Source organism: Balaenoptera acutorostrata, chromosome 11 (assembly GCF_949987535.1).
Source record: "Balaenoptera acutorostrata chromosome 11, mBalAcu1.1, whole genome shotgun sequence".
In the NCBI taxonomy this organism is placed as follows: Eukaryota; Metazoa; Chordata; class Mammalia; order Artiodactyla; family Balaenopteridae; genus Balaenoptera; species Balaenoptera acutorostrata.
The window spans coordinates 97,476,208-97,490,178 of NC_080074.1; the positions used below are offsets into that span (position 1 = coordinate 97,476,208).

A 13,971-nucleotide genomic window follows, 5' to 3' on the forward strand; every position below is an offset into this window, starting at 1 on the left:
TTGAAGCCCTTGTGTATCCCTCCCCAATTCTGTTTTCCTCCGTCTTTCCTCAGAGGTAACTTTTGATGTGTTTCTTTGCCATGCATGTTTTGCTTTCTCTCTGTCTCTGTGTGTGTGTGTGTGTGTGTGTGTGTATTTTCTACCATGTAAACTCACACATACATTTAAACTTTTTTTCACTTTTTAAAATTAGTATAAATAGTCTCATGTATTCTTTTGTCGCTTGCTTTTTTCAGATATATCATGGTTTTGAGATGATCCCTTTTGATCCACAAATCTATGTCAGTTATTTTCAGTGCTAAATAGTATTTCATTGTATGATCATCCTACAGTCTCTATTCTGCTATCTAAACTGCTATTTCCAATGTTTTGCCATTAAAAGCAGTGCTGCAGTGTATATTCTTATGTACATATTTGAGTATTTCTCTGTGGCCTAAACTTAGTAGTGGGATTGCTATGTAATGTGGTATGTATATATTCAACTTGAATATGTCTATTCAGATTGCTCTCCAAAGTGATTATATCAGTTTAGAATCCCCACCAGAAGTATATGAGTTTCTCCTCCAGTACTTGGTACTTTTAGACTTCTGAGTTTTTACCAATCCAATAGTTTTAAAGGTATATCTCATTATTAATAAAATATGCATTTCTCTATTTGAATTTGAGGTTAATTTATTGGTCATTCATGTTTCATCTGTGAATTGCAATTCGTAGTTTTAAAAGTTTTAATTAAATTAAAGTTTTAATTAAATTAAAGTTTTTAATTAAAACTTTATAACAAATTTATCTGGCAGTTTACATCTTTAGTATTTCTTCAAGATAACCGTGGCTATTGTTGACACTTTGCATTTCCATATACATTTTAGAATCAGCCTCTCAGTTTCCACCAAAAAGCAAAAACCTATTAGAATTCTGTCTGGTTGCTTTGAATTTATAGATCAATTTAGGGAGAATTGTTATCTTTATAATATTAGTCTAGATTCTAAACCATGGACATGGTATATCCCTCATTTATTTAGAACTTTAATTTCCCTCAGTGTTTTGTAGTTTTCTGTGTAGAGGTCTTGCCTGTCTTTCATTGGAATTATTCCTTGGTATTTAATGCTTTTGAATGCTAGTGGTAAAGAGTAGTCTAAATATTTAATATTTCATTTTCTGGTTGTGGCTGGAATATAGAAATACAGTTTTTCCCTTCTTCCCCAGTGTGGTACATTGTACTTGTTCCCAGGGACCTTGCTAAATTATAATTTTCCATGTTACAAAATCATTTGTCTACAAATGAGGAGAGTTTTATTTTTTCTTTTCCAGTCCTTTTTCTTTGTTGCCTTATTACACTGACTGGGACCCCCCCAGTACAATATTGAATAAAATAATAGAATCCTTAGATTATTTTTGTTTCATTTTGTTTTTGTTTTTCATGATTTGGGGGAAGCATTCAATACGTCTTGATTAGGTTTTATGTTTGCTAAGGTTTTTCTGTAGATAACTTTTAAAAAGCAGATTAAAGAAATTCTCTTGTGTTCTTAGTTTGCTAGAATAAATCAAACTTGGTATGATACATTATCCCTTTTATATATTGCTGGATTTGATTTGCTAATGTTTTGTTTAAGATTTTTACATCTGTGTTCCTGGGAAAGATTACCCCATAATTTTCCTTTCTTATAATGTACTTGTTGGCATCTTGCCATCAAGGTTACATTGGCCTCATAAAAAAAAATGTCTCCTTTTTTTACGTTTTCTGAAAAAGATTAGTATAATGTTGGTAGGTTTTTTTTTCTTCTCTTCCTTATATATTCACAAATAATCATATACTTTTTTCATGGAATATCTTTCTACTTAGTATTTTTAGCCTCCTACAGAGCTTTTATACTGGACTGCGTTTAGTATATGCTTAGATTGTTGAATAAATGTGTCTTTTCATTGCTGATCCAGAGTTTTATAACTGCCATCAGAGTAAATCAGTAGATCTGGGATCCTCCAGCAACACTGTTGACCTCTTATTTTCCCCAGTTGTCCAATTGAGGCCATCCTTCCACTACCACCAACTAATCTTTTTTTAATCACTCTTAGTGTTACAATTTTAAATTTAATTTTAATTTTCATCAAAATAATACATGTAGATATAGAAATCAAATGTTTCTAACTGGCCTACAAAAACCACGTCTACTGCTCTACTGCTTCCTCCTCTCAGTTCCTACTCTCAGAGGCATCTCTGATAGTTTAAAATAACTTGTTTAAAACTGCTGCTTCATGATTTTTAATTTTTAGATACCACAATTTGACTTCTTTTAATGGAAGAAAATGATTTTGCTGTCTTAAACCATATATCCCTAACATACCTATATGAACTCTCCTCCCATCCTCCCAGCTTAGTTATATCATAATTTTTAAGTTCATAATTATTTGTTATTTATGGCTATGAAGATATTACCATCAGCTACATTTCCTTCTGTAGCTTTTTTTTCTCTCTGAAATTAATCTTATCTAATGTAAATATTGTTTCAGTATATGCAGATGCATCAAGCAATCCATCTTTTTTTCTTTTTAACTGAAGACGTACCTCCTGAATTTCTTTGTCATCTTGCTCCAGTCTGGATTTGCTTGCTTTCTAGGCCAACTTTCTTTCACTGTTATCCTGGGAATGTACTTGCCAGTCTCCTTGGTGCTGAACCTGCTGTTTCCCAGATTCCGTTTCTTTCGTTAATTCCTTTTTCGTGATAGATCACATCCTCTATTAGCTTCTTGAAAGGAGATTCATAGGAGGCTAAAATTCTTGATCTGTTGTCTGTCTGTTCTCCAACTTGTAAATTTTACATCGCTTTTCTACTCTTCTGTCCCATTTGTCCTTATGGGTTTGTGCCTTCATTTTTTACCATCGTTTTAGTAGATTTTTAAGAGGGAGCTTAAATAGACGTGTTTAACCCACCATGAATCTGAATGTTGACTTAGGTGGTGCCTTCTCATCCGTAATATCTCCCCACTTTTCTCCATTTATTAAAACTTAGCTTTATGCTTGCCTCTTTCCTGGAACTTTCCCTGATATTTCCAAAGTATTAAGCTAATGTCTTTCTTTGATCAAACACTTAGGACCAGGGAAAAGTTCTATGGATATTTGAAGGATGATTAGGAGGAAGAAAGAAAGAATTAATGTATTTTATTCTTTTTGAATGAGGGAGAAGCTATGGGGGTGGGCAGTGGGGCACAGATTTCAGCACACTATGTGAAAGAACTTTCTCCTAGTTCAGCAGTAGAATAGGCTGCCTCTTCAGAGTCTGGATGGCTCTGTGTCTGGGGTGTTGTAGAAATCTTATTTTGAGGTGAAGCTTGAACCAGGTAACCTTTGAGTCCTTTTTCCTGTGTTCTGAGTGGCCCGGTGGGTGAGGGTGGTGTTCTTCACAGATGCCTTGGGTGTGCTCGGCAGGTGGGGGAAGCCGAGAACTCAGAGCTCTCGGCCCACCACCACTGCTTCATCCAGGGAAGTACTGTTTTTGTGTGTTATACATGTTAGAGAGTTTGATAAGACTTAATTTGAAAGATGGACTGTGCTTTAAAAGATTTTTGAAAGCGACTCAAGTTCTTTTCTACATTTCTATGAACTTAGTATCTACTATGTATTGGATGCTTATTTGCTCTTGATTGCACTTGGATGTCTAGTCTGTTACCTGTTTTCTGGTATGTATATATCTTTTCTTCTCAGAATGATTTTTAAGTTTTCTTGTAGAGAGCTTATCGTATTTTCCTTTTCAGTACTTTAAAAATCTAACTGGTTTTCAGTAAATAGCTGTTGAATGTATGACTTGACCCACATGCATCATTTCTGTTGAATGTTCTCCTTTCCAAGGTGCCAACCGGATAGTATTAGAAGACTCCAACATTCTGCAGCCTGTGGGACTAACTGTGTTTGAAAACTGGCTATATTGGATTGATAAGCAGCAGCAGATGATTGAAAAAATTGACATGACAGGTCGAGAGGGTAGAACCAAAGTCCAGGCTCGAATTGCCCAGCTTAGTGACATTCATGCTGTAAAGGAGCTGAATCTTCAGGAATATAGTAAGTGTTGGTGGTGTACTGCTAATCACAAGATTGATGTTTGTTGTAAGAAATGATATAAAATTAGGATGTTGTCCTGTGTCTTCTTATTTATCTTTAAGATTTTCATACACTATTAGTTTTGCCTTTTTTTTTTTTTTAACTCTTCATGTTTTTAAAGCCTTATATTCACCTGGGAACTTTTTCATATGAAATACCTTTTCCTCATGAAGCAGGAGTGGGGGAAAGGAATGGTATTGCTCATTTTCAAAAATTTCCCCAGGTATAGCAAGGACTCTGCTTGTCATGTTTTTTCTTTCTCTCCTTCAGCCCTTTTAAGAATATTGGTATACAGCATATATTTCTTTTGTTCCATGTACATCCCCATGGTTTCAACAAAAGCAAAAGTTACATTTATATAATGATGACTATAGTTATCATGGAAATAAACCTATTCTTAAGCAAAAGCAAAACAAACTAAAAATTAGTGTGTAAACTTAGAAAAGACTGTGTCTAATACGAGCTTGTTTTTTTCCCTCTTGGATAAGTTTTTCAATTCTAGCTTAGAAAAGTGGCCATAAATTTTTTTTTTATCTTACTGAAAACTTTTGAAAATGACTAGTCATCTTGGCCTAGTTAACGTGTGTTTATGTAATACTATTAACTCTTGTTAATATGTGTCTGTCATCAAATGTGCCTTCCTAGCAATCACTACTATAGGTCTTATACAGTATATCAGGAATGCAAATGTTATATGGAGGACTAATGAGAGAAGTATTGAAACTCCTTAACTTCTTGGCACAATGCTTCAGAAGTGAATTGGAGTGTGAAAGGAGGGAAGAGGAATGAGAGCACCGTAGCTTGTTCAAGTCTTCATTGTGTTGTCACTGTTCATGAACTTAGAAGTTAAGTTAGGAGGTATTTGAGATTTAGAAAGTTAGAATTGTTGTCATCCTATGTCATGACATATAATTCATGCTGAATATTTAACAGAAATAAGGTAGAGATGATATAATGGCTAAGTTATTTATTCAGTTGATATGAACATTTTATTGCAGAAAAATCTCAATGAAGGTTTTCAGAATTTCAGGGGGAATATCTTTAAAATTTAACATTTAAATATGGTTTTATATTTAGAAAAACTTTTTTTTTTCAAATTTCTAATAACGTTAAAGAAAATGGGATTGCTGTTTATGAAAAGTGTCATGAATTAAAAGGTTGAGAAACTGCTATATAGGTTGTACATCCTAATACAAGGACTGGGGTGTCTGCTTTGTGTGATACTACACATATGTGTAGTATCACACATCTGCTCATTTGTACAGAGCTGGCTCCCTCAATCTCATCAACACACACTGAAGCAGGATTGATGTGTTACTGCGAAAAGAGTCACATAATAAATGGGTGGCTACTGGGATGACAGCTGTCAAGTTGCTTTTGACACGAGCTAAGTAGCAAAGTCAAAACAGTGATTTCATTAAATACAACTTATGAGACAGACTTTGAAATGTGCCTGACAGTGTATTTATTTAATTTAACCCAAATATGAGGAAATTAAACATTTGTAACATTGCAAGTTCTTTTGCAGTTGACCAAGCAAATAATTTTGATTGTCTCTGGGTGGTTAGATTCACGTGAACTTGTTTTTTCTTCTAGCAACTCTAATTTTCAGCAGGTTCCTCATTGGAGTATACTTTTTGAGTGAAATCATCTTATCTTTCAGAAAGGTAGAATTTCGGAGTTAAAAATCTTTAGAAGAGTTTTTATATTTTGAAGAGAATAATATCCAAGTATCAGCATTCTCCCTAGCAATTTTTTTAGTTTGAATAATCAGATTTTCTTATTCACAAAAATTAACATGAGCTGTACCGTTACCTTACTTTAAATACTGTAAAATATTTTATGTATAAATATGTAAAGACAGTGGTTAGATATAAGTATTTTGTGTTTTAAATTGTTGTCCTCCTTGTAGATTGTGTAGGGATGGGGTGAGAAATTATATTGTGTGGAAATAAAATTCAAAGGGATTTTACATTTGGTTTTGTTGGTAACTCAAAAATAATTGATTTTGGCTGGGCTGTTCTTCCTTCTTCCTCCCTCCCTTCCTTTTCTTTTTCCGTTCTTTCTTTTTCTTTCCTTTCTTTTTTCTCTTCTCTTCTCTTCTCTTCTCTGCTCTTCTTCTCTTCTCTTCTGTCTTCTCTCTTCTCTTTGCAGGACAGCACCCTTGTACTCAGGATAATGGTGGCTGTTCACATATTTGTCTTGTAAAGGGAGATGGTACTACAAGGTGCTCCTGCCCCATGCACTTGGTTCTGCTTCAAGATGAGCTACTATGTGGAGGTAAATATGTTATTATTTTTTTCTGAAAGTCTAAATGCCAATCATGTTCCAAAACTTAGTCTAGCATTCTTTGATTTGTCAGTGAAATTGATTTCTCCTAACTTGATTGCTCACTTATATTTCATTTTCTGCACTATACTAGGCTTTTGGATTATTCTAAGAGTGAATTCATCATGACAAGTGATAGGTGTAACCCAACCCTGGGACTAAGGCAAAAGGGGAAACTCATAACTGTGAATGAGTCTATTTCCTAATAAAAAAGTAGCTTTTCCCACCCCAAAGGGTAACAAGGTGAATTAATTCTGCCTCCTATAGTCTCCATTCACTGAATCCTAGATTCTATCAGTTTATATTGTCATTGCTGGGAGTGTGTCCAGTGAAAAGAATACTCTTTTGTTCAGTTCTATCAGCAGTTCCCTGTTGTTTCTCTTACTTACCTAGCCAAAAAAAAAAAAAAAAAAATTTTTTTTAAAGATATCACTGAGTAGTAATAATGTTGTAGTGAAATTGGTTCAGTCACTCATGGGACCATAACAGATTGGTATATTCCTTTGTTAAAGCAAAGTATGGTAGCTTCAAATGCCATTATAATATTTATTCCCTTAATTCAGAAATTCTCCTCTCGGGGATGATTCTAAGTTAATTCAACTGAAGGAAAAAGACTATTCTCTACAGTGACAGAAATTTAAAAACAATTTCTAATGATAGGAAAGTTAGTAAAATAACTGAGTTTATATAGCTATTAAACATTATGAGCATAAGCTGATGTAAAAATGTAGCCAAAATTTGCTGCAAGTGGAAAAAAAATATTAAAATTGCGTTTTCTACTATGATGAGAATTACGTAAAAAACGTATTTCTGTGAACAAAGATTGAAAGGGCTTACACTCAAAATATAAAAATTATTGATAAGATGGTATTATAAGAATATTTTATTCTTCTAACTTTCCTTTAAGTTTTTTTTTTTTAAAAATAAATAACATGTATTGAGTAGCAGCTATGAGGCACTCTGTTTGGACTGAAGAAGATTTGCAGCTCTTTGACACAGAGCATAAAGTTTAGTCGGGGAGATCAGATATGTGCATAGTAAAAGTTAAGCTCTGGTACTTGAAGTATCTCTCCCCAAAATAGCAGGCATTACACAACAATGTGAATATATTTAATGCCACTGAACTGTATATTTTAAAGTGGCTAAAGTGGTAAACTTGTTACATATATTTTACCACAATTAAAAAAAAAAAAAAAGCAAGTGTTTCCATGTCAGGGTGCCAGATTATTGTTCTAATAAGGCAAATCCTAGAAAAATACGCCTTTGTGTAATGATAACGTAGGTAAAACTGAATCAAAGATACCACCTTTCATTTAGAAAATGTCCTGTAAAAGACCAGTGTTTTTTTCCTTCACATTTATTGATTGTTTTTAATGTATATATTAAATGCATAGTTTTATTAAATGCATAGTTTTTAACAAATGTGTACAATGGTGTACCAACACCCAAATCTAGACATACGGTGTTTTCATTAAGAGAAGTTCCCTGTGTCCTAGCAGCCAGTTCTTTTCGAGAAGTAACCACTTTTTAAATTTCCATCCTCATAGTTTAGCTTTTCCTGTTCTTGAACTTTATATAAGGAATCATGACGTACGTACTCTATGTCTGGATTCTCTTGCTTAATATAATATTTTTGAGATTCATCCTTATAGTGGAGTGCATCAGTCATTTTTATCTTTTTATTGCTACGTAGTATGTTTCATTGTATAAATAAGCCACAGTTTATTATTCTTGTGTTGAGGGACATTTTAATTGTTTTCAGTTTTTGTTATTAAGAGTGAAACTGCAGTGGATGTTTTTATACAAGATTTTTCTTGTGACTTAACATTGATTTTACAATGGAGGTAAATGAAATACAGAATCTTAATTCCTCTGCTTGACCTTCAAGATGTGTTTTCATTTCAGCCTATTTTACCAGCCCATCTCATTTGTATTTCTGCCCAGTCTGCTCACTTTATTTCTGTGTGGCTGTTTGGAGTTTGACATCACTGTGACATGTTCTGTTTTGTTTTGCTTCTGCGGATTTTCTTGTGGTATTTCAGGGATGTATTTTTCTTCTTGCCTGTGCAGGTGCAGCTGATGAGTCTTCCTCATGATCTTTGAAACCCTCACTAGTGGTTACTGTTGTCCCTTTTTCTGAATTGTAGCACTTGTTAGCACCATGCAGCTCAGAGTTACGTAATCATTTGTTTTATATTCATTAGTGTGTTCCTAGCCCCAACCAAATTAAAAGCTCTTTAAGGACGTGGACCATATTTTATGTATTTTTATTCTCCATATGATCTGTTACAGTGCTCTATACATAATAGGCTCAAATTTCCTCTAAAAAATCCCTCAAATTCTCCATGTAAAATGTTCATTTGTAATCTCTATTCTCTATCCAATATTCTCTATTTTAAGGATAAAAGGTTTTCTGATCCATAGTCGTATAACAAAGTTGTGTTCTCTAGAAAATTTACTAACAGATAAGTTTTTAAAAGGAGTCAGTGGGCTAGTGGTACAGTAGTAAAGGCAATGGGCTAAAAGTAAGGAGACTGCCCTTCTAGTCCTTTTTTTTTTAATCACCCTTGTTCATAGGAAGCTCTTTGACCTTGGTGATCCACTTAGCCTCTCTGAACCTCAGTTTCTTCATTTGCAAAACAAAGGAATTCAGATTGAATGACAGTTCTCAAACTGGTCTCAGCATATTTTTACATTTTAAAGAACTGCTGAGGAGAGCTTTTGTTTGCCTAGGTTATATTTATCTGTATTTACCTTAGTAGGATTTGAAACCAAGAACTTTAAAAAATATTTGTTAAAAAATAACAATAATAAACCTTTACATGTTCTTAAGTTAAAACTGTTAAGAAAATTAACTGTATTTTCTAAAGCAAAATCATTTTAGTGAGAAATACGGCATTATTTTTACATTTTTGTAAATCTCCTTAATGTTGGGCTAGATTCTCATGTCTACTTCTGCATTCAGTCTGTTGTAGTACATAGTTTTGTTGAAGTACATGAAGAAATTTGACCTCATACAGATATGAGGAAAATGGAGGACTATAACATAGCCTTTTCAAATAATTATGTACGTTCATCTTGAATTCTACACCAAATCTTGACAAGTGATCGTTTTCTATAGGTTTAGTTGTAATGTGGAATTTGAAACCATATCAGTTCACTTTTCATAGTCTCTTATGTTGAAATCTGTTAATTTATCTTGTGCTCAGAATGGATATTTTACCCATGCACTATTTTGTAACCTTACACGTTGGTTATTTGGAAATATTAGAATTCCACTCAGAAATTCCCAGATCTTCAGATTTTGATGCGTTTCATTATACAGTATCGAAAAAAATAACATTAATATTACCACCAATCTCATCATAAAAATATTTAAGTACTAGGAGTCTGTCAAGTTTACAGTTTTGGATATAGGTCTTCCAAAATTATAATTTCTGATTGAAAGTTCCAGTGTTATAATTTGCCACAGAAGTACAGTGTTATGATTTGCTATTGTTTTCCTTGAAATAATTGACTCACTGGTTCATTTTTTTAAAACTTCCTGCCAAATACCCAAGTGCAACTATCGATAGTTTATCTGTCAGTTGTTCTTTCACATCAGAAGGGTGTCCCATTTTAGGTTGCGTTTATAGCTCAGAATGCTTTCCCTTAAGAAACCATCATGCTGAGGTATGCAACGTGAGCTTTATACATGCTTCCCATTTTGTCAGACAGTATTGAGGAGACATGTACTCAGAGAATTGATTTTAATGTAATTAATATTTTTACTGATTCATCAAGAACATTCTTAAATGAAACTGGCTTCCCCAGTGCCCCCACCCCGTATGTATGTGACTACGTAGAACGCATTGACTACTAGTACAGTTTGGTGCCATTGCCTTGAATCTGCTAAGGTGCCAAGAGTTTTACCCACCATTCCTTTTGTGGTACCAGTGCAAGTGACATGTTACTATTATTACAAAATAGTTTTTGTCAATTCCCTGAAAGAGGTCGCAGGTTAGGAACCCCCAGGGGTTTGTGGACCATTATTTGAGAACCTCAGGGCTAGAAAAGTAATGAATTCTAAGGTAACTTTAAAATATTTGGAGGTCGATGATTATAGTGATGATTCCTAGGTTATGTGTGAGATTATAACGGATTGCAAATACAGTAATCCTACTTGAATTATAGTATATGAGAAAACTTCTGCCTTAATAGTTTTGCAAGTTCGTGCATCTAAATGAAGTACTGTAAAAATTATATTTCTTCTCTGATTCGGTGAGACACTTTACAGATTTTATCTACTATGAAGTGTTTTGTACATGCTAATTATTAAATGGGCTTCTCTCAGGTGTAAATGTTTGTACCTCTGTGTGACGATGATTGTGTTTTTGTCACTCCCCTCCCCCATTTGAAGAACCCCCAACATGTTCTCCTCAGCAGTTTACTTGTTTCACGGGAGAAATTGACTGTATCCCTGTGGCTTGGCGGTGCGATGGGTTTACTGAGTGTGAAGATCACAGTGATGAGCTCAATTGTCCTGTGTGCTCAGAGTCCCAGTTCCAGTGTGCCAGTGGGCAGTGTATTGACGGTGCCCTGAGATGCAATGGAGATGCCAACTGCCAGGATAAGTCAGATGAGAAGAGCTGTGAAGGTATCCGAAATCCCTAGGCCTGGTTATGGAGTCCTTTTTCAATTAAGTTGTTTGAAATTCAGAGTATTGCTTTGGCTCATTCAGTGGTAGATTTGGGGTTTTTCAAGTGTATTTGACTTTATTATTTCTAAACATAGTAGCACGTTCTAAATTGTTTTAATTCACTTAACATGCGTAAGGTTTATACATGTTAATAAGCTTTGCAAGTTGAGAAATGAGGCCAAAACATTAGACCTTCAGTATGTAAAACTAGTCCTTGTTTCCAGTGAGCTCTCAGTTAGTGGATTTATTTATTACAACGTAAAATAATTTCATATTTTCTTCTTTTATCTGCTAACCTTTAACACAGTAAAAAACAACCATGACAAAAACAGAAAACAAACAAATTCTCTGGAAATTTTTAGTGTCCAGAAATGCATGTAGAATTCTTTAATTCTTGACAGAATTATTAGTGAAAGATGAAATTTAGCGTAAAGGACAAAATAGGAAATTTTGTGCTGGATTCCTTTGTCTTTTCTCTCGACCAGTTGAAATCCCCAGAGAATAATTTGTAAGTTTTCTCTAAAAGTCTAATTTGTTTTTCATTTGCACCCAGAAAGCACTTTTTGACTTTTGCCAGAGTTTACCTTTACATGGTAGCAAAAATAAGAAAACTATTTGCATTTTTTTCCTCAGTGCTTTGTTTAATTGATCAATTCCGCTGCGCCAATGGTCAGTGCATTGGAAAACACAAGAAATGTGATCATAATTTAGATTGCAGCGACAAATCAGATGAACTGGATTGTTGTAAGTATGACTAAAACCTTGTTTATTACTCTTACGGGAGAATTTTTAAAGTACTTTTCCTTTTCTTTATGTGTGAGGTTCACTTACAACCAGTATTTCCTTATTAAGAAACAAGTTATTAAGTTAGTTATTTGTACCAGGGATTTCTTACGTTTTATATTTAATAATTTCTTAAAGACAGTAGCTTTCTTATGTACAAAAATCTTCACAGAAACATTTAGTAAAGCATCAGAAAAGAATATTGTTTTGCCAAAACTAAAGTTAGGAAATTCTCAGTTTAGATACGTAGAAATCAATCAGTGGTCTAAACTTAAGAGTTTCTGAACATTGGTCCACGTTTAAAATCTCCCATTTTTTTTCTGGGTAACTTTCTACCAGTCTCTCAGTGACTTTAAGAGCTTCCTTAAAATGCAGCCTGGGGATACTTGAGCCACCATACACCCCTAGGTCTAGAGACCTTAGGTTAAATAACCTGTATTTCTTCAGGGTTCATAACTATTGACTAATGTCCTACCATAAAATATATCCCAAATTGACAAACAGTTCTGAATGGAATTCAACACAAGCCGGGTCTACCTACCCTGGTTTTGTGGAGTTTAGACAGAACTCATTTTAAAGCTCTTTAATCTTAACAAAGACTTTAAGCTGCTATTTTTACAAAATTCAAATGGGAGACTCCCTAAAATTTTTGGAAACTATTCATTTATTCAGCAAACATGTGCTGAATACCTACTGTGTGCTGAGGATGCATGGTACCTGTACCAAGGTTCTCAGAGTCCTCTGTGGTTGGAGGTAGTAGTAAGAAGAGGGATTTTAAAGCCAGGCAGAGATGGATTTGAATTCTAACTTCACCGCTTAGCAGCATTTATTTGCTCTTGTTAGGCCTCAGTTTCTCCATCTTTAAAATGAAGATAATATTTAGCATGGCTGTTGTGAGAAAATTAAATGATTTAATGTATATAAAACATACAGCTTGGCTCATAGTAGGTACTTGATAAAGGAGTGTGATAAGTGATATTAAATGTGCTATAATAGAACTCTATACAAGGATTAGCACAAAGAAGAGAGTAGTCAGATCTTTAGGAATGAAGATGGGGTTCATCAGGGAAAACGTCTTAGAAAAATGGTGCATAAGGTTGGTGGGTGTTGGTCAGTGAATAGCGTTACTTATGCGGATAAGTGGAGAGATTGCATTCCAGGCAGAGGGACTGTCCTGTCCTGCTCAAAACCAGAGTGAAACAAGCACCTTTGAGAAGTTACATGTAAACTGGACTGCCAAAATACAGGCTCCTGTCTTGAGGGGTGTCAGCTGGAGATAGCATATGTAAAGGTGAGATCACGAAGGATTTTGCTTTTCCTCTAAAGAGTCTAGACAGTATTCCAGAATAACGGTGAGCCATTGAAAAACTTAAGTGAAGGACTGGCACGGTTACATAATTGTGAAAGCTGTGAAGCAGATGCATCGGAGGTGATAAGATTATGGCAGGGAAATTTTTTAGATTGGTTTTAGATTTGAAAATCTTTTGACCACATCAAGAGGAATACAAAGATGTGAGTACACACAAATCAAAGTGTCATACAACAGTATTTACCTATATTGTGTGGAACGCATTCTGAAGTTTCCTGTTTCAAAATGCTGGTTTCAACCCACTAAGTTGTTTTTACCGTCTAATGACTTGCAGCCTATAATTTTAAAATGCTTTGGAGGCTATTGTAGTTCCAGCAGAAGACGGTGGAGGTCTAAATCAAGGGGAGCAGTGGTGGTGGAAAGGAGGGAGTGGATAGGTTTCAAAGTTATTCCAGAAATAGAATAAAAAGGGTTTGGTAACCACTTAGAGTTGATAAGTCTAGGTTGACTCACAGGTTACCTCATTGAGTGACTGGAGTCATAAACTGGAATATATGGCAGAGACTAAGAACCCAAGTATCGTTTTGTATCTTGACTGTGGATGTCATGTTTAGCTGATGTAGATTTTTAGTTAGTTTATTTTTGTTTTAAATTTAATTTAAATTCCTTTAATTTGCTACAGGTGCCATCACTTATTTATGATCTACCTTACCCCTGGAATCTAGGAAACATTGACAAATGATGGTGACTATGAGTTCAGTTTGGATTATGTTGCATTAAAGT

At 34.4% G+C, this 13,971-nt stretch overlaps 1 protein-coding gene across 4 annotated transcripts in view; it reads left to right on the forward strand.

Annotated features, from left to right (window-relative positions):
* LRP6 (LDL receptor related protein 6) overlaps nucleotides 1–13,971 on the forward strand; it is a 185,290-nt gene that overhangs the window by 157,881 nt on the left and 13,438 nt on the right. For 3 of the 4 annotated variants that reach the window (XM_057556231.1, XM_057556233.1, XM_057556230.1), the window contains 4 exons: nucleotides 3,842–4,051; nucleotides 6,245–6,370; nucleotides 10,818–11,054; nucleotides 11,730–11,840. In XM_057556231.1, the coding sequence (XP_057412214.1) occupies nucleotides 3,842–4,051; nucleotides 6,245–6,370; nucleotides 10,818–11,054; nucleotides 11,730–11,840 (684 nt within the window). The remainder of the gene's footprint in view (nucleotides 1–3,841; nucleotides 4,052–6,244; nucleotides 6,371–10,817; nucleotides 11,055–11,729; nucleotides 11,841–13,971) is intronic. The other variant, XM_057556232.1, reaches the window with a different exon arrangement.